We start from the raw sequence: 26,460 nt of genomic DNA, 5'->3' as shown, positions 1-26,460 counted from the left end.
GTAGCATGTGTCTTTGTAGTGGTGAGAACTGAGCTACTGGCGGGGCTCTGCAGCATTGGCACAAAGTTTTGCTGCTCTAGAACAGTAGCAGCTGAATTTCTGCTGCACTCTGAATAGCCTTGACAAAGGCTCATTGCTATTGCCTACAAACTTCACTTAGTGCTGTCCTGGCCCAGTACTGACTGAAAAAAAGTATATTTATTTTTCTCTAAGGAAGCCTCTGTCTTGTAATTCTCCTGCCCCTCTCTCTGTGCCATCGTACACTTAGACTCGGACAGTCCTGAAACATTATGCAGCAATGTGATGGTATTGATTCCAAACACCAGGCTTCCTTTCTCCATGGCACTGCTTACGTCTTCATTCTAAAACAGGATGGACAATTGGAAAAATGAGCTGACCTGGGTAACTGCTCTTGTCTCAGAACTGTTGTCTCATGCATCTAGGAAGAGCTTAAGTGGTTGTTTTAATAATAGCCATTATATTCTTGTATGACCACTACAAAGAGCAGGTGCTACAGTCTCTTAGGCGACCTTTGTTTGCTTTGGTTGGCTTGGTGGGTAAAGGCTGAGCTCTTGTTCACACAGACAAAATTCAGAATAGTGATGATGACACCGATCAGAAGCAGTTTTCAAGACAATAAACCAAAGGAGGGTGCTGTCCTCAGCCTTGCAATGGAGTACAGGATGACGATGCCAGACCTGAGGTTTCTTCTGCTTCTCAATCCTGTTCATATAACTCATGTGGTCAGAGAGTAATTCAGACTTCAGCTCTCTGCTTACAGGATTTAAGAAGTCCAGGCCTATGGAGTAAATGGTGTAGCGTAGACAAGTGGGACCCGAAATTGTTCTTAGGCAAGATCTTATCTGGAAGCTTGGGTTTGAGCCTTGTTCCAGGCACTGATGTTATGTTCATCTGACTAAATTAAGCACCACTGACAGACGCATCCATCCGAGCTACAGCTCCCTCTGGAGTCTTCTGGGCTCTGCTCAGTGTGACTTGTCTCAGCCTGCAGTAGGTGCCTGCGATGTTTAGGTGATGTGCACCCTAAAATGCCTTTTTCCATGACAATAGGAGGAGGCCAGGGTAGCCCGAGCTCATGAGCGGATGATGGGTGCCTGCTGTTCCAGGCACTGATGCTGTGAGCTGCTCAGTGACTGATGAATGTCTTTTTTTTTGTTTGTTTTTTTTTCCTCCTCTTTCCCCCAACTCTTTAGCAAATGTCAACACTGTTTCTGGGACGCAGATCAAGGACCAAGAGTGATTTGAGTATGAAGATGTATGAGGAGGAGATACAGGTATGTGGGCCTGAGTTGGAAATCTCAGCAAGTCTCTGCAGTGAGCAGAACGTTGCCTACAACAACAAACCATCCTTTCAAACACTGGAGGCCTTCTTCCTCCAAGACCCAGGCAGCCACGTGCTCTGTGAGAAGGGTGGGCAGTAGATGAAATGTACTTTAGATCGATCCCTTCTTGCACTCAGGGACTTTTGTAAACCACAGAGCATGTCAGAGCCTCCTCGGCGGGTTCAGTGCCCGGCTGTGCAGGTGTGTGTGAGCCGACTCCCAGGAACGGCATGCTCGGTGTGTGCAAAGACACTCTGGCTTGGCTGAGCTTACCTCAGCGAGGTGGATGTGTCTGCTGGGGCTACGAGCACATGCGTAGTGCGTTCCTGGGGCTTGGCTGCTGCACGCTAATTGGTTAAGGCACTGGAATGTGATTATGTTTGAGCTTGGGCGTGTCTGTCTGACACGGAAACCAAGTGTTCTCTTGGTTTTCCATCAGCATGGGAAACACTTAAATCAACTGCTTCTCTGGATTGTTTAGAGCATTCCAGCTAGTGCCCTTCATGGTCAGGAGCTTTATGCTATGGATTTGGTCACTGTAGTGCCTGCCAGACATTCACCTCCAGGTTGAAGGTCATGGGCTAATGTAATGATTAGTACTGAAAGAATTAATCTTGTAACCATTTGAATCTGTCCTTGGTCCCTTGGGCTGCTAGCTTGGGGATGAGTCTTCAGTCCCCCTAACAAAAATAAACATGTTATTTGCCATGGAGCTGGGTGGAAATCTGCAGAGCAGCTCCCTGCCTCTTTAGTTTGGTCTCTGATTCAGGGATGTAACATCTTGTAACACCCTGGGCTCTGCCCAGCCTTGCAAGCAACTCTGCAAATCCCAAACATCACGGGGACATCAATATTAGAGCCCTAGATGTTCAGGAGAGAGAGGGATGTTTCCTTGCCCAGGATTGTCAGTTCAGCCAACTGTAGCTAAGCTGTAGCTGGCCCTTCTTGCTTGGACCATGGGTGGCGCGCTCTCGGTGCGTCCATCGTGGCCACGCTGTAGTTATCCAGGTGGTTCCAGGAGGTTAGGCTATAGCCAGGGCTTTGGAAAGAGCCCCTCTGTGCCCGAGCAAACGTGCCCTCACACGGCAGAGCGGCCAAAGGCTCTGCCCTTCGGGGGACTGCTGGGGGGCTGCGAGGGCAGTGTGGGGCAGAGCCTGATCTCGCTGTGTTTCATCTCCTGTTGCAGGAGTGGTATGAGGAGCATTCCAGAAAAGAGGAATCTCAGACACCGTTGCAAGAGCCTGCATCTGCTTCCAACAGCTCTCTGAAGCCCCTGAGCCTCCGACAACGCTCCCAGACTGTCATTTAGGCCTAGCTAACGCAAGCCACCTTCTATGCAATAACCTAGAGTATTACTTCACAGCGTATATATTGGGATGATGTATATAGATCTGTTCAGTGTACTGTTCGGCTTTAGGGTTTAAATCTCTTCCCCTAGGCAATGAATTGCTGAAAAACCAGAGGCCCAGGGGACTCTGTGTAAGGCTGCTACGCACAGATTGAGCACGATGCCCGTGCTCAGCACAGAGTGAACATCTCGGACAGAACAGAGCCCTTCTCCCTCTGAGCCGCTTCCCAGGCTCGAGTCTGCTGTTTATCTTACCACTAACAGACCTTGGGGAAAGGGATGTGTAATCCATTAACAGCAGGAAATGCTTAACATTAAAACTTTTGCCCTTTTTGAAGATCTCTTTTGCTTAAAGGGTACCGTTAACCTAGGAATAAAAGATCAAGGAGTGAGGTTTTGTTTCTTCTCCACCTTCCTTATGCAAAGAAAGGGACGGTGGGGTGAAATTTCAGCACTTTTGGAAGAGCAGTCTGCCTTTCCCCTCCTTTTTGGCACACCTAGATGCACTCCCTGTAGTAGATCCAGCTCTGATTATTGCATTTAGCTGTCGCCAAGCAGTTCTGTGGCAGTTGGAGACAGAACTGAGGGCCAGCATCTTGTCATCTTACAACCATAGGTGGGACAGGAGCTTGGGGAGACAAACTCTGTCTCTGCTGTAGCTATGCAGTATCTGCATCGTTGCTGGTTAGTTCTGCCTGTGGCACTGCCCGGGACTGGGGTCGCCTCTGTAAACCCCAAAGCTCCTGTCTGTGCTCAGCGAGAGGGTGACGGTGGCTGCTGACCTCTGCCACTTGGCCACGTGCTCTCTAAATGGCAAACCTCTAGCTGGTCCTTAGCTCAGATAGATGACTAAGAGGAAGAAATGGAAGGGTTTACAGCTCCAAGTGACTTATTTCTGCCTGGCTCTGGGTTAAGGAGAGCTTATGGGCATCAAACAGCACTGCTGGTTAGTCCTCAGCCAGGTCATTGCTTTGTTTATGCAGGTGAGCGAGTCCCAGCGCAGCAGCGTTGCTCCTCCCTTGCTCTGACTCTTGCAGAAATGTTCCTCAGGCTAGCAAATGCTGAGTCAGATCTTAGGAAGATCCACTGAAAAGCTTTACTGTTTCCCTGAATTTTGGATGCAGGAGGAATGTGGAAGACGACGATTCTTCTCATCCGTCTGTTTTTCTGCAGCTGGCAAGGAGGCTGCCAGACCTGGTCACTGAGGGATGGGAAGGAAGGGGAAGAGGGATCCCTTCCCAGCCCTGCCACATTTATTCTGTGACCACGTCAGGTTGCATCATCACTTGTGTTTCATTGCCCGCAACATGATGGGAACTTGCCTCTGTAAGTCCCCTTTTTTTCCCCGTCAGCACAGAAAGTGCTGAGGGCTGGAAGTATCCGTCGACTGGGAGGCTCCGCTCACCTCTTGCTGTTTGATCTTTTCTCAGGTTCAGACTAAGAGTAGAGCTTGCTGTGGAGGATTTCTCCCTTCCTCCAGGTGGATCAGGCAGTAGGAGATCTGTGTGCCCGTTCCCCTTGTCCCACATACCTTTTTTTTCCTTGGTAGCCTCACCACGTGGCACCAGGACAGCGGGAGAGGACTGGTCCTACCTGGGCAGCTCAGGAGCATTTCCTGGGTGGCTGAGACTTTCAAAAGTAGGCGAGACAGAGCTGCTTCTGAAAACCTCTCCCTCCAAAGCACGGTGGGAACATTTGGGCTATGGGATGGAAAGAGTGGGTGAGCAGCTTTCCGGGCAGCACACGCACCAGCGTCTGCTCTCAACCCTTGCCAAAATTCCCTGGGTGCCTCAGGGCAACTCTTTGTTTCCTTTCTGAGTACTGCAGGTATGAAACTACTTCTGAGCTGAACCGTGAAGGACCTTAAAGGGCTGTTTTCCAAACCATAAATTCGACCACAAATTAATGAGCAGTGCAGTTGTTGCTCCTGCAGTTGCTCTGCATGGAGTCGCAGCCTGGGAGATTTATCCAGATTAGTCCTGGGGCTGGAGGAGATGTTGTTTATTCTGTTTTAAGTTGTGGGCAGGATGAATGAGCATTGTGAAGGTTAGGGCGAAAAAAATGCGGCTGTGTTTTAAACTCCGCATTCCCCTACAGCCTGTTTCTCCTCGCAGTGACTTTTTTGGGGGGGTGTTTTCTGGGTGTGAAAGGTGCTACAGCTTTAAGCTATATTGAGAGGGGCACTAACCTGCTTCACATGCAGTAACGGGGCTCTCGTGTCACAGAGACGGGAATGCTTGGACTGGGGTTCAGGGCTCGGGTGCTGCTGCCGTGGTTTTGTGCTGAGGTGTTGATCTGCCCCCATGTACACACTGTATTATTTTTGTAAAACCAAGGAGGGTCGCAGAAGTTTACTTCTTCCATACGACTTTGGAAGGAAACAAAGTTTGAGTACGGGGCATCCCCTTCTATTTATCCTCCTCTCCCCCACCTGACACACAGACTAATGACAGAGACAATCATTTTGTAGGGAGCAAGGGAGGAAGCGCTGCAGGATTTTGTATGCTGGCGTTTTGTTTATAAAATAATTTTATGGACATGTCTGTAAAATGTTCTCTAGATTTTTTTCAAGCACACTAATAAAAAGCATCCTCGGCTTTGTAAAGGCAGTGGCTTCCTTTCCTCCTTCCCGGGTTATTCCAGACGCGGGGCTTGGCCGCAGCTGAAGCATTTCCACAGGTTCTGAAGAGGAGCGGTGCCCGCCCTCCTTCTCCAGTGGCAACTGCTTGCGTGGGCATATTTTGCACGCGTGCCCTGCTGAGCTGCTCTGAATTCTTGTTCCTGGACACTGCAAAGCCCAGCTTCCCTTCTGCCCTGCCCCCTGCCACCTCTTTGCCTAAATGTTAAGGTAATGCTTTCAAACTTACGATTTTTACAGCTGGTAGATGCACTGTTTAAGGATGGAAGGGTTTTTCTGACCCCGTACCTCTGTATTGGTACGTTGGCAGCGGTTTTGATTGCTTTAGCCCTGCTGCGTGTAAGAAGTGGGGCTGGTCTCCCCGGACAATTCCTGCAGCTGCTGGTAACTTGTGAGCAGGTTCAGGGCAGAGCCAACAGCCGCAGGCACAGGGAGCGTTATTTTTTGTGAAAGCCCGGATCTGGTTAGAAAAAGGAGAAATGATCCAGGCCTAGGAGGCTGCGGGCTCCCCTAGAAGGGAGCAGGAACAAGTTTGGCGGTTGTGCTTCTTGCAAAACAGCTCCCCTCTCTTCCCGCAGAGCAGAAATGGGGTTGTCTGGCTGTAATGGCGGTTGCCCTGCAGACCCTCTGACGGGGAGCAGAAGCACCAGCCCCCCCTCTCCGCTTCCCCTGGGACCGCGCACTGCCCCGCCGGTATCCCCATCCCGCGGGAGCCGAGTGACACCCCAGGCGTGCCTGCAGCTCGCAGCCCGTGCCGTGACGCTGCAGTTAAATAAATGGCAAATAAACGGCCGAGTCAGGCGCATGTGACTGCTGTTGAGAAATCAACTGCTGGTGAACCTGGAGGAAACAGCTTCCCCGAGCTGCCGGGGAAAACCGCTCTGCGAGGCTGAGGGTGTCAGCCCCCCCAGGCCCCTCTGCTGCCACTGGCTCAGCTTCAGGCGTTCCCTGTCCCCCTCCAAAGGCACCGTGCTGGGGCAGGGTTGTGTCACGCTATGCATAGAGCAGGAGAAAACACCCTCCCAGCAAACAACACAAGTCAAAGTTGGGTTTTTTTATTGCCCTTTTTTTTTTTTTTTACAGTGCCTAAACCTAGTCTTGCTGGAGGCTAACACTGTGTGGAAACCTCCAAGTCCTTTCCTACAGCTCTATCCACCCGAGGAGGAGGAAAAAAGTAGGATCTGAAACTCAAGTTGAAAAACATAGCTTAAAAAAGCAGGGGAAACCAGCCTCCCTTGGTTTGTTGGGTTTTTTTTTTCATCCAGCTTTGCTTGCATTAAAACCAAGCACTGCCCTGGAGCTTTGTCTCACCTTAAACCCGTCTCGCTTTGCCCCAGCTGCTATTTCAAACCCGCAGCGTGAACACGTCACGTCCTTTGCAATGACAAACTTGTGCTCGCACTTTCAGAGAGTTACCCCCCGTAGCACGCCTGCCCTAGCCCTGTCCCAGAACAACCAGGATGAAGACAGGAAGGGGAAAGTAAAGTGGCTGAAGAGGTAAAACCTCTCCTGTTGTGACCCTGAGCTGGAGCTGCCCTCTCCTCTGCCCCTGCCACCGGGACCAGAGGAAGCCGAGGTCTTAACCTCGCTCCTGCTCAGAGCCACTTTGAGTTAAACAAGATTAAACAGAGCAGGGAGAGGACGTAACTAATGACTAACAGCTCCTTTTCCTTTCCCGAAGCACAAACAACCCACCCCCCTTCGGAAAGCGAAGGCCGAGGGCTGGGCTGGCACGTGATGCCTCCAGCATGTGGTGGCAGCAGCATGGTTGGGGTCGAGGTGTCCCTGTCCCCCTGGCAGGGACAGGGAGAGGGGACAGCGAGGCCCCGATCTGGCGGGGAGGCAGAGCGAGAGCCAGGGCTGGATGCGCATCTCCTGCCGGCGGTGGGGCCGGTCAGATGGCGGAGAGACGGATCACCCTGAACTCGGTCAGCAGGGCCACGCAGAGGAAGGCCAGGTAGTAGAGGATGAGGCAGACGCCGTACACCTTGCCCAGCTGGAAGCACTGCGCTGGCACCGACACGAAGGAGAAGACCAAGCTCAGCCCCAGGGCCCCGGCGAGGATCCAGACGAGGAGGCTGTCGGGCTCCAGCTGCCGGAGAGATGGGGAGCGATGCGGGGTGACGCCGGGGTCCTGCTGCCGACCCGAGCCGTGCCACCGTGCTGCTGCAGCCTTACCTTCACCACCAGCTGGCTGCTGGTCATCTGCAGCAGGCAGCCGAGCCCCACGCCGACCAGGATGTCTGGGGCACGTTCAGGATGGACACACAGCGCAGGGGACCTCGGGGGAGCGATGGAGCCAGCCACGTCCCTCCCGCCCCAGGGAGGGGGGACAGAACTGGCCCCCTCCTCCTCCTCCCTGCCTGCGCCCCGTGGCTGCGGGCTAGCCCGGAGCGTTGTCCATCTGTGGTGAATACAGCCTGGAGCACTTGGGGAGGAGAGGCTTCAGCCTGGTCTGGGGACCACACAAAGCCTCCCGGAGGGTGGCACAGGGCACAGCCTCTTCCTCCCCTTTGGCAGATCCCAAATCTGCCAGGCTCCAGCCCAAGCCCCCACCCCGCTGGGGGTGGGACAGCGGTGGGGACGGGGGCAGGGGGATGCTGGCTCCATCCCTGCAGCTCCTGTGGGTCACAAATACCACGCCAGTCCCCCCCCACGCGGTGCGGGCACTGGGGAGGTTGCCAGTATCCCAGGGGTGCTGGGACGGATCCTGCCCAGCTCCTTCCCAGGGGTTCCCCAGGAGCAGGGGCTCTCCCTGGGCTGCAGGAGGGAAACTGAGGCAGCCCCTGCCCCAAGTACCACCACCACCTCCCCCCGGCACCCAAAGGATACTGAAGATGATGCCCCCGAAGCAGGCCGAGAAGGCCATGCGGGGGTAGCCCTGCCGTGCCATGGTGAGGTCAGAGAAGGTGTCTGCAGAGGGAGAAGGGGAGACCTTGGAGGATGCCAGGAGGAGGGGTGCGCCCGGGGCGGCACTGGGGTGCAGCAGAGCCCTCACCGCCGATGCTGTTGCCCCAGGCCAGCAGCGTCAAGCCCAGCACGGTGTTGCTCAGCTGGAAGATGACGCCTAGGGTCCGGAGGATGTTCACCAGCTCCGTGGCTGCGGCGTTGATCCACATGGCACTGGCCAAAAACCCAAGGAAGGCAAATACCTGCCGGGCAGAGGGGTAAGCTGGTCCCTGGGTGGGTCCCACAGGACCCTGCACACCTCTAGCCAGCCATGTCCCTCCTGGGGACGTTGGAGACCGGGAAGGAGGACCTGGCCTCTGCTCTGCCCCCAGGACCCTCAGCCCAGTCTGCAGAGGGCTGGACTGGTCCCCGGTGGGCGTTCAGGGCTGGGGGGCACCTTACGCAGTGGTACTTGGGTGGCTCCTCGTTGCTTGTGGTGAGGAAGGTGATGAGGGCCAGGACAAAGCCGACCAGTGTGACCAGTGCCCAGACTGGGAAGATGCCCTGGATCTGGTACAGCCCGTCTGCACGTGGTGGAGAGAGGGGGCATCAGAGCGGCCCCGCAGGCACCACGTGGGCTGGGGCAGGATGCCACCAGGCTCATGGTATGAGGTAAAGCCCTGTCCCCTAAAGCCACCTCTACCCAAAGCCCTCATGGGGCTGCTCCCCTCTGTGCCTCAGTTTCCCCAGGCAGGCCAGGCCTCCCTCATTTTTCCCCCAGCACCTGGATGCTGGGGGGCCCATAACCCCCATCCCTGGGGGGAAGACGGAGCCCTCCAGCTGCAAACCAGCCCCCCCAGCTTGGCTCTTTACTGGTCCATCCTCCCCTCCCCAGATGGGGTGCCAGCTCCAAAAGGCTCCTGTGGTCCCCAGGGCTTTGGTGGCCATCTCGGTCCCATCCCCTCCTGGGTGCCCAGGGCTCTTACAGGCGCCAGACTTCAGGGTGAGGACACAGAGCAGGGGGCTGGTGAGGATGTGCAGGCAGTTGAGGGGTCTCTTCCAGTTCAGGTCGTCCTTGTCGGGGTCCACGACGGGAACGGTGAGCAGCAGCACCAGCTCCACGGGCACCTGGGAGGAGCAGCCATGAGCAGGGAGGGGGGACCCCCAAGACAGGACACCCCGGTAGGTGCCCCATGACCCTTGTGCCACCGTCCCCATGCAAAGCCCAGGGGTGACACAGCCCCAGGGGCCAGCAGGGAGGGGGATGCCCCGTGTGGGGGCTCCTCTGGCTCGTGCCCCCCACCCCTCACCTTGAAGACCTTGAAGAGCCGCCAGTACCAGGGCTTCCTCCTCCACTTGCGGTAGTCCAAGGGGCTGAGGGCAGTGGTGAGGATGCGCAGGGAGGTCTCCCGGGAGGGGAGCAGGGGCTGGTACTCCTCGCCTGTGAGGGACCGCCGTGGCTGAGCGGGGCGGGGGGCTCCCCAGCTTCCCCCAAGCCCCCCAGCTCCCCCCCCCCCCCGGCCCTTCCAGCATGGGGCTGCAATCACCTGCATGGGGGTAGCACCCCTGCCCTGGGGTAGCACCCAGCCACAGCCACCCCGTGGGCTCGGTCACACCTACAGCAGCCTGGGGGTCCCTGGGACCCCCGATCACCCCCCAGGACAGAGCAGAGCCAGCCCCGAGCCCACCGGGAATGACGTACCGTAGTCCCCGCTGTTTGTGCCTGGCGACTCCTGCTCTTCAGCATCTGTCGGCATCTCTGGGGGGGGGAAGAGAGAAGGGCGGCGGTGGAGGGAGACCCTGGCACCCTGGGGGTCCCGTCGGCAGAGCTGGGCAGCCCTTACCTGGCTCCCAGGATCCGGGGGGGGCCAGCCCTTCCCCCCGCTGCCGCCGGTGAATCCAGGTGCAGAGCACCACGGTGAAGACGTAGAAGACATACAGCCCCAGGTAACCTGGGATGGGGGGAGCGGTTGGGGGTTACAGCACCCCAGGCTGCTCCCACCCCCCCTAGCCCCCCGTGGTGCTCACCTAGAGCCTCTCCCAGCGTGATCCTGCCAAAGTAGAGGACCATGAAGGTGAGAAAGACGGCCACCATGTAGAAGATGACATCCCTGAGGAAGGGCCTGGAGGCAGCCGTGAAGGGCTTGACCAGGGCAATGCCCCCGGCCACCACCGTGGTCACGAACACGCCGGCGCCTGCGAACGCGACGGGTCCCTCTCAGGGGGGAACATCCCACGGCCCCACAATGCCCCCCGAGCTGTCACCCCCCCCGAGCTGGCAGCCCCCAGGGGGGTCTCCTTACCAAAGACGGCCCCGATGGCCAGCCCTGCCGTCCGTGGGTCAGAGAAGGCCACCACGGCGCTGAAGACATCTGGTGCCCCATTGCCAAAGGCCAGGAAGGTGACACCATGGAGAGGGGGTGTCAAGGAAAAGACCTGGTGGCCTTCTCCCCACAGGGACATGGGGCACCTGCCTGCTCCGGCCACCACAGGGCTCCCTCCCGGTGCCAGCACGCCACCGCTCACCCCACCACCATCTCTGGCTCACGCTCCAAATCAGTTTCCCCTGGTAGGGTACCGAGGGTTTGCAGAAGTGGCCCCCATCATGCCACCTCCCCCGTCCCGTCCCTGCATCCCCCCTCCTCAGCCGAGGTCCCCCGCACCCAGAAGGATACTGCCACGTTGTGAGACAGCTTCAGGTTGGTGGAGATGGCCGATAAGTTGGGGCAGAAACTGGAAGGGCAGAGCAGGAGGTGGAGAGGGGTGACGGGGCTGCTCCGGGACCACGGGGCTCCCCACTCACCCCAGGGACTGTCCCCTCCTCTGCAGGGCTACTCACAACTTCTCTGCCGTCACACCGAGGATGATGAACAGGTACAGGAGCCAGAGAGCCTGCGGGGTCAGGGACGGCAGAGAGAGGGGTCGGTGGGGTCCCCACCCTGCGCCCCCGAAGCCGAGCATCCCTCAGCAATGCCACCCCCGCTCCCATCCTTACGTAGAGGGTGACGGCCAGGGGGAGCAGCCGGGGGGGGAAGACGCAGAAGACCCCTTCCAGGTAGTCGAGGAAGCCGCCGTCCAGCCGGCAGTCGGGGTTACTCCGGATGAAGCGGCACCACTCGGAGCTGTTGTGCTTCCGCACCTCCCAGCACTACGGGCAGAGCATGGGGTGCTCGGCCAGGCACCCCAAGTCCCATCCCCCCCCTCCCCCCCGAGCACCCACCACCCTCCAGCGAGGGCTGCCATCGGGCACCCTGCGGGTGACGCTGGGTTGCTTCCAGTAGCTCGCTGTCATCCCTGCCTCAGTTTCCCCATCTGTGCTACACGTGCGTGGGTCAAAGGCTGTGCTGGAGCCAGCGGGGGGGAGGGCGGGGGGGGTGAGCCCTTGTCCCCGTCCCAGTCCCCAGCAGCACAGGGTCCCCTGCCGCCCCCCACCCAGCCCCAGCCGTGGGAAGGCACCGGCCTGGCGAGCGGGGAGGTTTTCGAAAGGAGAAAACCGGCAGCGGAGGAAATCCCGGTGAGATCCCAGCTGCGATCGCTGGGGTGGGGGAAGCAGGGCCGGGCCGGGCCCCCTCATCCCTCCCGCCGCCCCCAAACCCCACCGCAGCCCCCGCACTCACGTCCAGGCCCCGGCCGTGGCTCAGAACATCTCCCCCGGGAGGGACCGTGCGCCCCAGGTCCAGCGGCAGCGGGGTCCCGGCTGGCTGCGCCCCGCTGTCCCCCGCCAGCACCCCGGCCAGGCTGAGTGCCCCGGCCGGCCCCATGGCACCCTGCCCCACGGCACCCTGCCCCACGGCGGAGGGGAGCGGGGGGGTCAGCCCCGGGGGGGGCACCTACCGCTAGCAGCGGCCCCCGGGGAGGGGGAACGGGGGCAGCTCCCGGGCCCCCATCCCGCAGCTCCCCCGGCAGGGCGGAGGAAGGAGAATTAAAAATAAATAATTAAAAGTAAAAATAATAATAAAGGTAAAGGTAAAAGGCACAGCGACCCGCGGTCAGGCTGAAAAACACGCTCCCACGCCACGTCCTCGCCGCGGGCCAGGGGGAGCTCAGCCCCGGGGCCGCTCCGCTCCGAGCGCCTGCGGAGCAAAGGGGGGGGGGGGGCAGTGCGGGCCACCCCACGCAGGACCAGGGGACACGCGGGGCACCCCCAAGCCAGGAAGGGGACAGGGAGACCCCGATGCGGGTGGGGATGGGGATCCCGGGGGGTGTGGGGAGGGGAGGGGGGTCCTGAGGCGGGGGATGCTCGGGGGATGCTGGGGGTACCCGGGGGACCCCACCCGCCCCGCGGACCCACCGTGGCTGCGCGGCCCCGCTGTTGTGCGCGGGCAGCTGATCCCCCCCCGCCCCCCCCGCGTCTTAAAGGGGCCGCCACCCTCCGCTCTTAAAGGGACAACGCCACTTTTTTACACGTGGCTGGCAGGGTGTCTGCCGCGGGGCGGGGGGAGTTGTCTCTGTCCCGTCCCCCCCCCCGCCCCATCCCCGCTGTCTGCCCTGTCCCTCCACATCCCGGTGCCCACGGACACCCACCCTGGGTGCTGCACCCACCTAGCCCCTGCTTGGGACAACCGTCTGAGACCGAGCAAGCTCATCGCAGGTGTGTCCGAGGATGTGCCTCGTTTGCCAGCACCGAGCACCGGGGCTGTGGTGCACAGAGCTGCACGGAGCTGCGCAGACCCCCGTGCCGGTGGTCCTGCGACCCCGCAGAGGGGCCTTTTGCTGCTGCTCGTGTCCCTCTCCGCACCGAGCTATCGCATGGCCGGTGTACCCTGCTCCAGGACACCCGGCCACCCCTGCCCCGTGCAAGCCCCCGTGCCGGGTTTTCGGGGGGTGGAGGTGACTGTCAGCGCGGCCCTAAGAGCCATACAGGATTGAAGGGTCCGTTTCCCGCCCTGGCCGGTTTCTCATCAAAGTCGCATGCTGTGCTTCCCTCCGGGCGGCCACAGAGAGGGGAGAGGAAGAAAAGTAAAGGCCCAAAGCCAGCACCCAGCTCAGGGTCTCCAACAGGAGCCCAGGGCCAGCCTGGCACCCAAAGGCCAGTGACACCCACTGGGTGCAAGCCCTGGCCCTGCCTGGGGCGTGGGGCGGAACCCCCAGGGACAGAGCTGCTTTCTGCTCAGCTGGGTTTCCTGGGTTTAGGCCAAATTTTGATGCTTGCCGCATGGCTCGGGTCCCTGCCCACGCAGGCGGTGGGCACACCATGCACCCGCTTTGGTTTGTGTGCCCACGTCTCGGTGCGTGGCCGGGGGTCCGGGTGGCTGGCGCGGTCTCGTACAGCGCCGAGCGTGGGAGCACTGGGCAGTACTGGAACTGGGAGCGGATGGGAGCTGGTGGGGCGTGCTGGGCCACGCCACGTGCCCGTGCATTGGGGTGCTGCCCTGCCCAGAATAGCTCCAGCCGTGTGCCACCTTTTCCGGCTCCGTGGCTGATCCAATAAAGGGCATTACCGGTCCCTACCCGCTGGGCACGGGGACGCGCCCCGGCACGGGGCCCCAGCAGCACCCCCACCCCGGCGGCTCCCGGCCCCCGAGCCCCTAGCGCTTGCTGGGCGTCCCGGTTCAGCGTGGGCTCCAGTGCTTTGGGGTAAAGCTCCGTCCCTCCACAGTGCTACCTGGTGCTCTGCCGTGGCATGGCATGAGTGTGCCGGGCCTCAGGCAGGCGGCTGCGGGGGTGCTCGGGGTAAAACCAAGTGGGGGGCTATATAGGGCCAGGCGATGGGGGCTTTATGCATCCCATGGTGTTTTCACCATTGCGGGTGGGGGGCTCTGAGCCCTCTGCCCCTGTCCCGCTGGGACACCCCGCACCTCAGGGGACTTTGCCCGCCGGAGGAGCGGGGAGGGCAGTAAACAGGCGCTGGCCGGGATTGCACAAGGCCGGGGCTGCGGCAGCGCCAGGGCCCGTGGGCCGGGCACCAACACCTCGCGTGTCACCCCCGGCCCGAAACCCCCGTGGGGCCCAGCCCCCCCCCCCCCCCCGCTGTCAGGCTCTCACTGAACTCATGGGCTGCACCGGCTGGGGTTGGCCCCCACGGGGGACACGCCGAAGGCCGGGTTCCCCACGGCGAGTGGGCCGCCCACGTGTGCTCCCCGATGGTGGGGCATGGCCGGGGCGTGGGGGGGGGGGCGTGAACCTGCGCGCATCTCCCGTGGGCGCGGGGCTGGGGGGCTGGGTGCACTGGGGGGGGGCAAGGGGGGAAGATGAGGGCACGGGAGGAGCGTGGATATGTGCGTGGGGGTTGAGTGGGCGGTTAGAACGGGGGGGGGGGGAGGACGAGGGGGTGTCCGTGCAGCGGGCTGCGGGCCCCCCCCCAAATCCCGCAGCGCAGGCGGGCGCTGCCGGGGGCGTGGCACGCGCCCCGCCCCGCCCCATCCCCGCCCCGCCCCTTGGCCCGGGCCCCGCCCCCGCCGCCGTCCCCGCCATGGCGGCGCTGCGGGCGCTGCTGGGGGCCGCGCTGGGGGCCGCGCTGGCCGCCGCCCTGCCCGGGGCAGCCCCCGCCGCCGCCCCGCCGCCCCGCAACGTCTCCGTGCTGCTGGAGCCCGGCTCGGCACGGCTCCGCGTCCTGCCCGGCCGCCACTCCGCCGCCGTCGCCTGGGCCAGCCTTGACGACCGTATCCCCACCGTCGGGTAGGGCCGGGCCGGGCTGCCCCGGGCGGGGGACGGGACGGGACGGGGGCTCACACGGAGCCGAGCGGGGATGGGGCGGCGGGGGTGGCCTCGGGGGAGGCGGTGGGGGCGGGGTGCCCCGTGCCACCCGTGTCCGTGTCCCACCCGTGTCCGTGTCCCACCCGTGTCCCCCCAGCTGGGCTTTCCTGGAGGTGACCACCAATGCCTCGTACAGCGACAGCCTGCAGGCCTACGCCGCTGGGCTCGCCGAGGCCGCCGTCTCCGAGCAGGTAAGGGGTGGCCCTTCTAAAACCGGGGTCCCGAGGGGCGCGACGCGGTCCCTCCCCTGTCCCCCGGGTGACCCCACCGCCGTGTCCCCCAGCTGATGTACATGCAGTGGATGAACACCATGGTGGGCTACTGCGGCCCCTTCAAGTACGAGAGCGAGTACTGCGAGAAGCTGCGGAGCTACCTGGAGGCCAACCTGGGCTGGATGGAGGAGCAGATGGGGAAGGGGGAGGACCCCGAGTACTGGCACCAGGTGAGGATGGGGTACCCCCACCCAGCGTGAACCCCCTACATCCCCCTGGGCTACCTGGGGCTTTAACCAAGAGGAGAGGCAGGGCAGCGAGGGGTGCCCGGGGTCCTGGCTGGGCTCCAGGCAGGATGATGGGGACGTGGCCACCGTGGATCCTCCTCCCCTGGGCGAGCAGAAGTGACTCATGACTTTCCCCCTGCCGCAGCCTCACGTGCCGCTGTTGGGGTGCACAGGGGGTGGCTCGGCACCCCCCCCAGCCACCGGTGCTGAGTCACGGCCCCACTGACAGCAGCGCTTCCCCCTGCGCCTCCTCCTGCCTCTGCAGCAGTGCCAGGACCCACCTGACCTGCTGCGTCCCTGGGGGGAAGCGTGGGGAGCCCGTAACCCCAAAATCCCTTGGCCTTCCTCCCCGCAGGAGCCGGGTGCCAGCTCTGTCCCCTGTTCCCGCAGGTGCGCCTGGCCCTGCTGCAGCTGAAGGGGCTGGAGGACAGCTACAACGGGCGCCTGGACTTCCCCCGGGGCAGGTTCACCCTGGCGCCCTTCGGATTCCTGTAAGCTCCTTCTCGGAGGGTTGGGGTGCTGCTGGAGGGGGCGTGGGGACGATCCCTGCATGTCCAGGGACACCCAATTCTGCTCCCAGTCCCCCTCACCCACCTCCTCTTGTCCTCGGCTGCTGGGCAGGATGGAGCCAAGGCAGGTTCTGCTCCTCCCCAGCACCGTGGGCTGGGTGGTGGGTCCCCCCAGGCCCGCTGCGGCCCCCTGCCTCAGTTTCCCCGCTGCTGTGCTCACCCTTCCCTCCCTGCTCAGGCTGCCAGGGTGCTGCTGGTACTGGTACCTGCACGGGGGTGGGATGGAGAAACACCCTCTGGCCCGGACAGAGAGACAGACAGAGCTCTGAGCCAGCTCAGCTCCTCGGCGGCTCAGTCCCCGCCTGATACCCCGTGTCTCGCTTCCCCCCAGCTTGCTGCAGTTGGGGGGTGACCTAGAGGACCTGGAGTCTGCCCTGAACCGCTCCTCCCCGCGCCGTGTCCTGGGCTCAGGCTCCTGCTCTGCCCTCCTCAAGCTGCTGCCGGACCATCAGGATCTCCTGGTCGCCCACGACACCTGGACCTCCTACCAGTCCATGCTGCGCGTCATCAAGAAGTACACGCTGCCCTTCCGTGCCTCGGCCGGCGGTGCGTAGGCTGGGCTGGGGGGGGCTGCATCTGACACCCCCGCTCTGATGCTCCCCTGCTTTTGCATCCTCCCCCTCCAGGCAACTCTCAGATCCCCGGCAGCGTCCAGGTGTTTTCCTCCTACCCCGGCACCATCTTCTCCGGGGATGACTTCTACATCCTCAGCAGCGGGTTGGTGAGTGGGGTCTGCTCCTTGGGGACCCCTCCCCAGCCCCGCTGCCCTCCCCATCGCTCCCCTCCCTGCAGGTAGCGCTGGAAACCACCATCGGGAACAACAACCCGGCACGGTGGAAGTACCTGGACCCGCGGGGCAGCGTCCTGGAGTGGCTGAGGAACATCGTGGCCAACCGCCTGGCCCGCAGCGGTCCCGAGTGGGCTGCCGTCTTCCGGCAGTTCAACAGCGGCACGTGAGGAGGGCGGGATGGGGCACGGGAAGGTGGGATCAGGTGGAGGGACGCTCCCTCCGGCAGCAGGGATGTCCCCAGGGAGAGGCTGGCTGCCGGAGGGATGCTTTCCCCGTTCTGTGCCAGGTACAACAACCAGTGGATGGTGGTGGACTACAACGTCTTCACGCCGGGGAGAGCGAGCCCGCCGCAGGGCCTGCTGACCGTGCTGGAGCAGATCCCGTGAGTGCCCCCGTTCCTCCCCGAGTGCCGGCTCCTGCGCTGAGCCACGGCAGAAGTGTTTCCCCTCCCGTCCTCGTGGGTTTGGGAAAGCCTTGAGGGTCCCGTCCACCCCGGCCCAATGCGTGAGAGTTGGGCGATGGGGGCGCAAGTGCAGGCAGCTGCCTGTGCTGCCGGCCTGCGGGTAAAGGCTCTCCGGGGATACGTGTCTGCAAGGGGATGGGCGCCCAGCACCCCGGGCTAGGGTGGGAACCCAGCGGCAGGGACCCCCACCGTGGCTTCCCCCTTCCCAGCACGTGTCCCCCCCCGATCCCCGCTCGATTTCTGCTCTGACCGATGCTCTTTTCCCCGGCACAGGGGCTTGGTGGTGGTGGCCGATCAGACGGAGCTGCTGTACCAACAGGGCTACTGGGCCAGCTACAACCTGCCGTGAGCTCCCACCGGCCTCATCCCACCCCACCGATGCCCCACGCAGGGGGGGCAGCCGACGCTGGCCTTGCCCCCTGCCGTTGGGTGCTGACTTGCTGGGTTCACCCCCCCACCCCAGGTACTTCGAGGAGATCTTCAACGCCAGCGGGATCCCGGAGCTGGTGAAGAAGTACGGCGACTGGTTCACCTACGACAAGAACCCGCGTGCCCAGATCTTCCGCCGGAACCAGACGCTGGTCCGTGACCTGGACTCCATGGTCCGCCTGATGAGGTGGGTCCTGGGGACCCCCCCAAACCTGGGTGTCCCCCGCACCCTCCGGAAGGATTTGCAGCCTTTGGGGATGATTTTTTCCATCCTTACAAATTTATGAATTTCACCACGACTCGCTCTTGGCCGCTTTGCAGGTCCAACAACTACCTGCGGGACCCGCTGTCGCGATGCAGGGGCTGCGACCCCCCCCAGAACGCGGAGAACGCCATCTCCGCCCGCTCCGACCTCAACCCCCCCAACGGCACCTACCCCTTCCCCGCCCTGCGCCAGCGCTGCCATGGCGGCACGGACATGAAGGTGGGGGAGCTGGGGCGGCCCCGGGGGCGGGGCTGGGGGAGCTGGAGGTCCCTTCTTTGGGGTACACCCGGCTTCGACAACTCCCCCCGGGCTGCCTGTGTTGACTTGCACCCCTGTTTTTTTCTCTCCCCCCTCCCTCCCCGGCACCAGGTGACCTCCTCGGGCATGGCCCCCACCTTCGGGCTGGTGGCCGCCAGCGGTCCCGCCTGGGACGACGTGCCCCCCTTCCGCTGGAGCACGTCCCCCTGCAGCACCCTGCTGCACATGGGCCACCCCGACCTCTGGACCTTCCCCCCCATCAAGGTCCGCTGGGACTGAGCGGGCGCTGCCGGGCTGAACCCGTCCGTCCATCCGTGGGCGTCTGTCCCGCGTGGGGACCCCTTCTGGGGGGGGGGGGCGTAAAGCTACCGGCTGTCCCCTATCCCCAGGGGACTGGCTTTGGGGGCGGGGGGGGTCCCCTGTACCCCCGGCTCTTTCTGCTTCTGCCTCTCGCTGCCGCACCCCCGTGGTGCTGGTTTGGCTGCGCAAGGGGCCCGGCCCCGGGAAGTTTCTCTGAGTGCGGACACCCGGTTTGGGGGGGCTCTGTCCAAAGAAAAGAAGGGGTCCTGGGAGGCTGGGGCTCGCCTGTGGGGCAGAGAGGAGGGGAGTGACCTGGTTTGGCTGTGACAAATAAAGCAGCCTGCGTGCAGCGGTGGTGGTGGCTGTGCTTTGCGCTCTGCCGAGATTCTCTGGTGTCTTATATAAGGGTTGGGCTCACGCAGCACTCTTCTCCCCTGGAATTAATGGGGTGCTCCCTGCTTCTTCGCTGCCTCCCGGCCCCTGTGGGAGGGTGTGCTGCCAGCCAGGCCGGGCTCTTTTGGGGTGCAGGCTGTTAAGGTTTCTTTTGCTGCCGCATCAGGCTGGGTACCCAGTGTGGGGCAGCGCTGCTGAAACGGGGCAGCCTGGGGTGTGGGCTGGAGGGGGGCGGGGGGTCCCACCACTCGCCCCCCAAAACAGGGTGACCATCCTTGTGCCTTTTGTCTTCCCCTCCTCTGCCACCTGTGTGCCCCCCCCCCCCCCAGCCCCGAAACCCCCGTTGCAAAATCCTCTTACCGCAGCTCCCTTGATCCGCTCTGCCTCGTTAGGAATAACGAGGTCATTACTGAGGGATTAATGAGCTGGCGCTCGGCAGCGCTTTGAAGGTGCCAGGTTCCCACCGGGGAGCTGGGGGGCCACTGGGGCCCCTGCAGCTCCCCGGGGGCTGCGCAGGGCCTGGTTGCAGCAGGTCTGGGCTGTTGGGGTGCTGGCACCCCAAAAACTGGCATGGGTGCCCTGGAGAGGGCAGGGCGTCCAAAACCTGGGGGGGTGGGGGGGTTGCAGGTAAGGTGAGTGGGTGGCAGAGCCTGTGCCCGTGTCCCCTGGTGTCCCCATGGTGCGGGGGCTCCTGGGGCAGGGGGTGCTGCTTGGGGGGGGCTCTGTGCCTCAGTTTCCCTGGGTGGGAGGAGGTCACTGCCACCGAGCGATGCGGCAGTGCGGAGGGACGGGCGCGTTGGTGCCGAGGACGGGGCACGCTGGAAATGCAGCGGTGGCTGCGTTGCTGCTTCCCTCCCTTTTTTAATTTTCTTAAAAGCAGAAAACCAGCCAGAAGTGGTTAAACACCGCCCAGCTGCAGCGGCCCCTGGCTCAGGCCGCGTCACCCAGGGACCCTGGCCGGGGGATGTGACCCCCTGACAGCCTGGCATCGCCTTCCCAGGGCAGGGATGGAGCCAATGGGGAGGGGGCTACGGGGGGGAAGGGACCCTCGAGCACCTCAGGGCTGAGCTGCAACGTGGTGTCCTCGCCGGGGGGGTCCCCAGCCTCCTCCCTGTGAGTGGCGGGGGGGGGTCCTTGCCCCTCTTCCCTAGTGCCTGTCCCCAGGGCCCATCCCCGGCCCGGCCCCAGGGAAGCACTTGCAGCCCCTCTGCCCGCTGCGGGATGGGGGGGTCGATCCGATCCGTGGGCCCTCAGGGGAGCTGGAGCTTGTGTGCCTCCCCCTGACTTGGTGCCCCCGTTCGAGAAATCCTCATCATCCCCCACATTTCCGGTCCCCAATGTCCCAAAAGCGGTGTGGCTCAGTGCAGAGCGCCTGTTGTCTCTGCAGGCAGCGCTGTGCCTCTGCTGACCCTGCTGCTGTTCACTCTGAAGCCTAATGATGATGTCAGCACCAGGGGGGTTAGTTAATTCCTTGCCGCCAAAGGCCAGCTCCATCGGGGACAGGGCTGCCCTGGAGGCCACTCCCCGCTCGGTGCCTGTCACCAGGGGTGCTCTCAGGGGGGGCTTCGCAGCACCGTTTGGGTCAGGGGGCTGAAATCCTGTATTCCAGGGTCTACTTCACTGCTGTCTGCCTGGCAGTGGGGCAGAGCCGGGAGGATTTGGGGGGTCCCCGGTGCACCCCATTTGGCTGTGTCGTGCATGTGCCAGCTCGTGTGCAGTGGCCCCCCCTTGGGACTCCCGTGGAGCCACCAGGCAGGACGGGACTGACCTTGTGCCAAAGCGCCTCCGCTTTCCGAGCCTCTGGCTGGAGGGATAAGAAATCCTCTGTCTGTGGGCGAGGAGCGGAGCCAGGGTCGGACCTTCCTCCAGATCCCACCCTCCTCCTCCTCCTCCTTGCCTGCTGGGGACAGAGCCAGCTCCTCTGTGCAAAGGTAGGGCATGGGCTGGGGGGACTGTTACCCCGGGGGGGTGTCAGTAGTGCTGGGGTGACAAGAAGGGGTCCCGGGCTGTCCCGGAGGCACGAAGAGGGGGGTTCTGCCTGCTTTGCCTGGGGACCCCGGGTGCTGCTGGAGCTCAGGCCTCGGCCAGGCTCTGGCTGGGTCCCTCCGGGCAGCCCCACCGCCAAGGGATGTGCACCTGCGCAAGCTGCGCGGGGACCGAGCCCCCCACCCAGACCCCTCCTGCCTGCGGGGTGCCCGGCTTGGCCAGCGCCGGGAGCTGGGGGGGGGCTCGTCCCGGGGGACTGAGCCCCACTGGGGACATACGGCTCAGAGGGGGGCCCGGGGCTGCCGCAGGGTGGGGGGGCTTGGCAGGGTGGGTGTAGGGGTGCGATGGCTGGTTTGGAAGCAATGGGGGTGTCTCAGCTGCCCGCCGGGGATCTGGGGTGGGCAGGCCGCCCTCGCTACACCGGGGGTCCGGGTCAAGTGGGCAAAGTCATCAGATCCGGGGCGTATCTCTAGCTGGACCCGAGAACAGCCGGTGCTTGTGCCTGGCTGGCGGGGGCAAACCCTTAGGGACCCCCAAAGCCATTTGGGAGCTGCCTCTCCGCATCCCCGCGCACACAGAGGCCTCTGGGATTTGGCTGCCACGGCTGTCCCCGCTCGGGGCACCGGCACCGTGCCCGGGACGTGGCTGGGTGCTTTCGGCATGGCTCCAGCCCTGCGCTCGGGCGGAAAAACCCGACCGGGGCGCAGCGAGGCTGGCTGCCTGCCTGGCGCTGAGCAAACAGCCGGGACAGGGCAATGTTTAACCCCTGCCCCTTGCCCCGCTGCTTGGCTGGACACGGGGACTTGGGGACGCCGGCACAGCCCCTCTGACGTCACCTGTCCCTCTGACGTCACCTGTCCCTCCTCCGTCCTCCAAACTCCGCTACAGCTGCAGGCGAGGAGCTGGGGACGCGCAGCGAGACCCCGCGGGACACCGGGTAATCCCCACCGTGGGGTGGCCCTGGCTCGGCTAGGGGACAGGATGGGGAGGGGGGCACTGGGGGACACCAGGGGCTCGGGGACCTGGAGGACGGAGGATGGGGTGACCCAGCTCATCCTGGGGCTCTGGCAGGGAGGGCCCATTGCTGTGCCCCAGGGCTCGGTGCTGCTGCATCCCGGAGCCAGGAGGGGACACTGGGGACAGCCCTGTCCCTCTGGAGGGGCCCCTGCACCCTGTACCGAGCCTGGGATGGGCAGCAGGGCCACGGGGGAAGACTCCGTGGGGAGCAGCCGGTGTGTCCCCCTCCTCTCCCTGGCAGAGCGTCCATCACCGGGGCGATGGCAGCGCAGCCCTGCGGGGGCGAGAAGCCCTTCCACATCATCTCGCCCGTCCTGGAGAGCCTGCCCCTGTCCAAGGCGGCGGGCACCAAGGTCTACATGAAGCTGGAAAACGTCCAGCCCACGGGCTCCTTCAAGATCCGGGGCATTGGCCACCACTGCCAGGAGGTGAGCACCGGCACGGCGTGAGCAGGACGCTGCCCGCGCCTTTATGGGGGGCACGGCGAGGGGGGGACACAGCCATCCCCGTCCCTCCTTCCCTCCTGCCTTTCAGGCTGCCAAGGAGGGCTGCCGCCACTTCGTTTGCTCCTCAGGTAATTGGGCCCTGAGCTGGGGCGGGGGGGAGTGGGGGAATGCTCATGAGTAACGTGGGGGGTGCAGGTGGGGTCGAGCCCTGCCTGACCCCCGCTTTCTGCAGGGGGGAACGCGGGTCTGGCGGCAGCGTATGTGGCCAAGAAGCTGGGGCTGCCGATCACCGTCGTGGTCCCCAGCACCACCGGCCCCGCCACCGTGCGCAAGCTGGAGGAGCTGGGGGCGGAGGTGGAGGTGTCCGGCCAGGTACCCCCGCGGCAGCCCCCTAAAACTGGGGTCGGGGGGGGGGATCAGAAGGGGCTGCTCTGCGATACCGGGGATGTGCGCGGCAAATCCCATCCTGAAACATCCCCCTCCTGCATCACCCGCACCCCGGCATCGCAGCAGGGTCACCCTGGGGACCCCCACCTCAGCACAGCGCCCTGCGTGGGTTTCTGGTGTCCCCGAGCCCCACGGTGGCGATGGACCCATCTCTGGGGCACAAGGGCTGGATGTGGCCCTGCTGAGCCCCCCCATTGCCCCCCCCCCAGGTGTGGGATGAAGCCAACAGGAGAGCCCTGGAGCTGGCAGAGACCGAGGGCTGGGTCCTCATCCACCCCTTCGACCACCCCCTGGTGTGGTGAGTGCTGCCAGGGCTCAGCTCCTGCCCCCCCATCCCCATCCCTAGGTCTGGGCTGGCTTGGGGTGCCCCTGGGCTGCATCGTCTGCCCCCCCTCAACCCCGCAGGCAGGGTCATGCAAGCCTGGTCCAGGAGCTGAAGGACTCACTGGAGACCAAACCAGACGCCATCCTGCTGGCGGTGGGTGGCGGGGGGCTGCTGGCGGGCGTCGTGGCCGGCCTGCGCCAGGTGGGCTGGCAGGACATCCCCATCATCGCCGCCGAGACCTGGGGAGCTCACAGCTTCCATGCGGCGCTGACGGCCGGCCGGCTCGTCTCCCTGCCGGACATCACCAGGTGAGCAGGGCTTTGCTGGAGCGGCCATACCTGCAACGAGTTGGCAGGTCTCAGCCCAGCTCGCTGAAGGGTCCCGGGACCACCCTGACCGCTTTCCTCCCCTCCTGTCCCAGCGTGGCCAAGTGCCTGGGAGCCAAGATGGTGGCAGCGCGGGCGCTGGAGTGCGCCCAGGAGTGCCAGGTCATCTCCCAGGTGGTGGAGGACTCGGAGGCCGTGCGAGCCGTGGAGCAGTTCCTGGGTGAGCAGGGGCCAGCTGGGCATGGCAGGGGTGACGGGGACACCGCCGGGTCCTGGGACTGACCTGGGCCATGCCGGAGTCAGGGTGCTGGGGGGACCCTGGCTCCGCGGGGGCGGCTCAGGGCGCTCCCCCGCTCTCGTCCCTGCAGACGACGAGAGGATGCTGGTGCAGCCGGCGTGCGGGGCCGCCCTGGCCCTGCTCTACACGGGGCGGCTGCAGCGGCTGCAGCGTGAGGGGCGGCTGCGGACCCCGCTCGCCTCCGTGGTGGTGGTGGTGTGCGGGGGTAGCGGCATCCAGGTGGCCCAGCTGCGGGCCCTGAAGAGCCAGCTGGGGCTAGAGCAATGCCCACCCTGAGGAGGGGGACGTGACGCAGCCCCGCCAGCACCCTCTGCTCCCTTTCCTTCCAAAATAACTGAAATAAAGCCCCGCTGCCCGGGGGACGCGGGGCCGGGCTCCTCCCGCAGCCTCTGCCCCAGCACACAGCATCCATGTGGGGATGGGGAAACTGAGGCACGCGGGGCGGACGAAACCCGGGCTCGCGCTGCAGGCAGGGATGGAGCCGGGACCCTGCCCGTGCGATGGCGGGGCTGGGGTACGCGCACATCCTGCTCTGCACCTCGGACGCGCCAGCCATCCTCCTTCACGTCCCCCAACCCTCCGTCCCCCTTCCCCACCTCCCCTGCTGCTCCCCAGGCTGTCTGGACTGCAGCTCCCCGCCTCAATTAGCAAGCGCTCCCTCTCTGACTAATTACTTTGCTACTGTCTTTATGCATTATTATTCTAATGATTATTAATTATTACAATCTTCTCCCATTCCTGCCGCGCTGTCTGCGGTCAGAAGAGAACAACACGCGCAGACCCGCTTGTTACAGTGATTTATTGGCGGAGCTCCCTGGCCACGTTTAACACCCGTGGGCTCTGAGGTGCACTGACACACGCGCGCGCGTGTGTGTGTGTGTGTCCCATCCCGGAGCCCCTGTGATCCCCCTTTTTCCCTCACCCCACTGTTTTTCCCATTCCCCCCTTTCCTCCCAGCTTCCCTGCTCTCCCCCATTCCCACTCTCTAGTGCTTTTAGCCCTTTGCTACTGCACCTCTCAGGGGCTTTTGTGTCCCCCCAAAGCCACTTCCCTCTCCTTCCTGCTGTCCCCAGGCAATGGGGGGTCTTGCTCCCGCTGGGGCTCCCCGACCCCCACTGCTCCCCGATTCCCCCGCTGAGCCCGTGCCCCAGGCATCACCCGGTGATGTCGGGCAGGGGGACGAGCCCCTTCCTGCCCCAAAACCCTTCTCAGCCTCCTTCTTCGGAGCAGAGGGGGCTCAGCCCCAGGACCAGCTCAGCACCCGGATCACAGGCATCCCTCAGGACCCCTTTTCCCTGGCCAGGCGCCTGCCCCGGGACCCGGCTGCCAGCCCCGCAGAAACGCCCTCCCCACCTCCAGTCCTTTTCCTCTCTCCCCCAGTACGTCCCACCGGCCAGGCCAGACCCCCCCAGATGTTTCTTGGAGGCCAAACCCCCATAAATCAAAACTCTGCCACTCCATCGTGGGCAATATCTTATGTAAAAAGGTGTTTCCAGGGAGCACCGAAGGCTGGAGAATCCTATTACGAGGCACACTATTAATTATAAGGAGTCAGCCCAGCCTACTCCAGCCATTTTTTATCCCAGGTCCAAAACCTGATTACTTTCCACCTTCTGCAGACCTTCCCCTTCTGGAAAAAAAAAAAAAAAAAAAAAGGAAAAAGGTCAGGGGGAAAAAAAAGCAAAAAAAAGCAAAAAAAAAAAGCATTGATGTTTGCCCAACTGCTTTTGAAAAGAAGTTTATTTCCAGGGCTGATGCTGCTCTGCTGGGGCCTGGGGGCCGCCGGGAGCTCGCGGTGCTGTTCCCCCAGCACAGCCCCACGGGGTTTATTGCTGGTGGTGACGAGGGCACGAGCACGGGGCTTGGGGGGGCTCCCCTGAGCACCCCAACAGGGAGCTCTGCACCCTCCTTGCTTTGGCGGGGGAGCGCTCGGGCTTTGGGTGCTAGCTGGGGGGAATTGGGCTTTGGATGTCCCTGGCAGGGATACGGGGGTGCAGGTTATCTGGGGGGACACCCCACTGGGGTTGGGCATGGCCCCAGCCGGTGGAGGGTCACCCATGGTCACCATGAAGCTGGGGGCAGGCGTGAACCCTGGGTGCTGGTGCCATGCCGGGGTGACGGGGACCCTGGCTGTGGCGGGGACCCCGGTCTCAGTTGTGGTGCTGTACCCCGACCCTGGCTGCGATGGGGACCCCAGCCCTGTGGTTAAGGGCTGGGATAACCGCCGGGTCCCTGCCAGGCCAGGTCTGTGTGCCATGGCCTGTCCCCAGCCGCTGGGCTTTCCCCAGCCACCGCGTCCTCCCGCCGGCGCCAAGCGGCACGTGGGTGTTTGTGGGGACAGGCAAGCCCAGGGCAGCAGCAGCCCCCGGCCGGGGAATCGGGGGGAGGTTTGGCTCCTGCACCCAGCTCCCTGCCAGCAAGTGCCTGCTCGGGTGGCTGCTCCCGCTGCGCCCCGTCCTCCTGCACGGAGCCCCCCAGCCCCTGCACGGGAGGTGGCAGCTTGGAGCATGAGCCATCACCCAAAATCCCTCCTGCAGCCTGTCCCCACTGGGGACATGGTGCCTCAGCAGTCTGCAAACAGCCCTCAGCTGTATGCCTTGGGTTCAGTAATAATGATAATAATAATAATAATAATAACAACAGCAGCAGAGAGCATTCACCCAGTGAATGACCTTGTGCTCCATTTTATAAGCCCTAAAATGATGCTGGGAGGGAGTTTTTGAACAACACGTTAC

General features: G+C 63.1%; 4 protein-coding genes across 10 annotated transcripts in view; 3 read left to right on the top strand and 1 right to left on the bottom strand.

The window, feature by feature from the left end:
- The window catches only part of TPCN1 (two pore segment channel 1), a 48,525-nt gene extending 43,229 nt beyond the window's left edge, over positions 1-5,296 (top strand). For all 5 annotated transcript variants that reach the window (XM_054844022.1, XM_054844024.1, XM_054844027.1 and 2 more), the window contains 2 exons: positions 1,215-1,295; positions 2,530-5,296. In XM_054844022.1, coding sequence (XP_054699997.1) covers positions 1,215-1,295; positions 2,530-2,652 — 204 coding nt within the window. In that variant the 3' untranslated portion in view covers positions 2,653-5,296. The remainder of the gene's footprint in view (positions 1-1,214; positions 1,296-2,529) is intronic.
- Positions 5,297-6,368: 1,072 nt separating this feature from the next.
- On the bottom strand, positions 6,369-12,533 carry SLC8B1 (solute carrier family 8 member B1). Its single transcript, XM_054844838.1, has 15 exons — positions 11,836-12,533; positions 11,214-11,366; positions 11,058-11,110; positions 10,886-10,951; positions 10,522-10,619; positions 10,247-10,414; positions 10,063-10,170; positions 9,921-9,977; positions 9,529-9,659; positions 9,205-9,346; positions 8,681-8,802; positions 8,328-8,481; positions 8,162-8,242; positions 7,508-7,572; positions 6,369-7,421 (listed from the first exon to the last, which is right to left on the bottom strand). The coding sequence occupies exons 1-15, from the start codon at positions 11,977-11,979 to the stop codon at positions 7,224-7,226; spliced, it is 1,740 nt and encodes a 579-aa protein (XP_054700813.1). The 5' UTR covers positions 11,980-12,533; the 3' UTR covers positions 6,369-7,223.
- A 2,068-nt stretch (positions 12,534-14,601) lies between these two features.
- PLBD2 (phospholipase B domain containing 2) lies at positions 14,602-18,836 on the top strand. Its single transcript, XM_054844737.1, has 12 exons — positions 14,602-14,836; positions 15,012-15,105; positions 15,198-15,356; positions 15,804-15,904; positions 16,314-16,528; positions 16,609-16,703; positions 16,775-16,935; positions 17,059-17,154; positions 17,509-17,580; positions 17,699-17,851; positions 17,986-18,148; positions 18,299-18,836. Exons 1-12 carry the CDS (start codon positions 14,631-14,633, stop codon positions 18,464-18,466), a joined length of 1,683 nt encoding a protein of 560 aa, XP_054700712.1. The 5' UTR covers positions 14,602-14,630; the 3' UTR covers positions 18,467-18,836.
- Positions 18,837-20,489: 1,653 nt separating this feature from the next.
- Positions 20,490-25,447, top strand: SDSL (serine dehydratase like). 3 transcript variants are annotated; one of them, XM_054844743.1, is made up of 9 exons: positions 20,490-20,811; positions 21,688-21,803; positions 22,066-22,311; positions 22,418-22,457; positions 22,562-22,701; positions 22,986-23,074; positions 23,182-23,409; positions 23,523-23,647; positions 23,731-25,447. In XM_054844743.1, exons 3-9 carry the CDS (start codon positions 22,144-22,146, stop codon positions 23,964-23,966), a joined length of 1,026 nt encoding a protein of 341 aa, XP_054700718.1. In that variant the 5' UTR covers positions 20,490-20,811; positions 21,688-21,803; positions 22,066-22,143; the 3' UTR covers positions 23,967-25,447. The 3 variants fall into 3 exon arrangements, with proteins under 3 accessions (XP_054700718.1, XP_054700717.1, XP_054700719.1); XM_054844742.1 differs by having other exon boundaries at positions 20,492-20,811; positions 22,125-22,311; XM_054844744.1 differs by having other exon boundaries at positions 20,506-20,811; positions 22,125-22,311; positions 23,796-25,447.
- The last annotated feature ends 1,013 nt before the right edge of the window (positions 25,448-26,460 follow it).

The sequence above is a fragment of the Grus americana genome, chromosome 16 (genome assembly GCF_028858705.1).
Source record: "Grus americana isolate bGruAme1 chromosome 16, bGruAme1.mat, whole genome shotgun sequence".
NCBI classification, from domain to species: Eukaryota; Metazoa; Chordata; class Aves; order Gruiformes; family Gruidae; genus Grus; species Grus americana.
The sequence above is the reverse complement of the archived record's forward strand: the minus strand, read 5'-3'. Positions and strand labels throughout refer to the sequence as shown.

Excerpts from the sequence above, each read along its gene's own strand:
- SDSL (XM_054844743.1), top strand. The coding sequence starts at position 22,144 with ATGGCAGCGCAGCCCTGCGGGGGCGAGAAGCCCTTCCACATCATCTCG. Across the intron at positions 22,312-22,417 it reads TTGGCCACCACTGCCAGGAG|GCTGCCAAGGAGGGCTGCCG; the intron begins GTGAGCACCGGC and ends CCTGCCTTTCAG. Across the intron at positions 22,702-22,985 it reads AGGTGGAGGTGTCCGGCCAG|GTGTGGGATGAAGCCAACAG; the intron begins GTACCCCCGCGG and ends CCCCCCCCCCAG.
- SLC8B1 (XM_054844838.1), bottom strand. The coding sequence starts at position 11,979 with ATGGGGCCGGCCGGGGCACTCAGCCTGGCCGGGGTGCTGGCGGGGGAC. Across the intron at positions 11,367-11,835 it reads GCCACGGCCGGGGCCTGGAC|TGCTGGGAGGTGCGGAAGCA; the intron begins GTGAGTGCGGGG and ends CTCTGCCCGTAG. Across the intron at positions 9,347-9,528 it reads GGCTCTTCAAGGTCTTCAAG|GTGCCCGTGGAGCTGGTGCT; the intron begins GTGAGGGGTGGG and ends TGCTCCTCCCAG.
- PLBD2 (XM_054844737.1), top strand. The coding sequence starts at position 14,631 with ATGGCGGCGCTGCGGGCGCTGCTGGGGGCCGCGCTGGGGGCCGCGCTG. Across the intron at positions 17,581-17,698 it reads TGGGCCAGCTACAACCTGCC|GTACTTCGAGGAGATCTTCA; the intron begins GTGAGCTCCCAC and ends CCCCCACCCCAG. Across the intron at positions 18,149-18,298 it reads ATGGCGGCACGGACATGAAG|GTGACCTCCTCGGGCATGGC; the intron begins GTGGGGGAGCTG and ends CCCCGGCACCAG.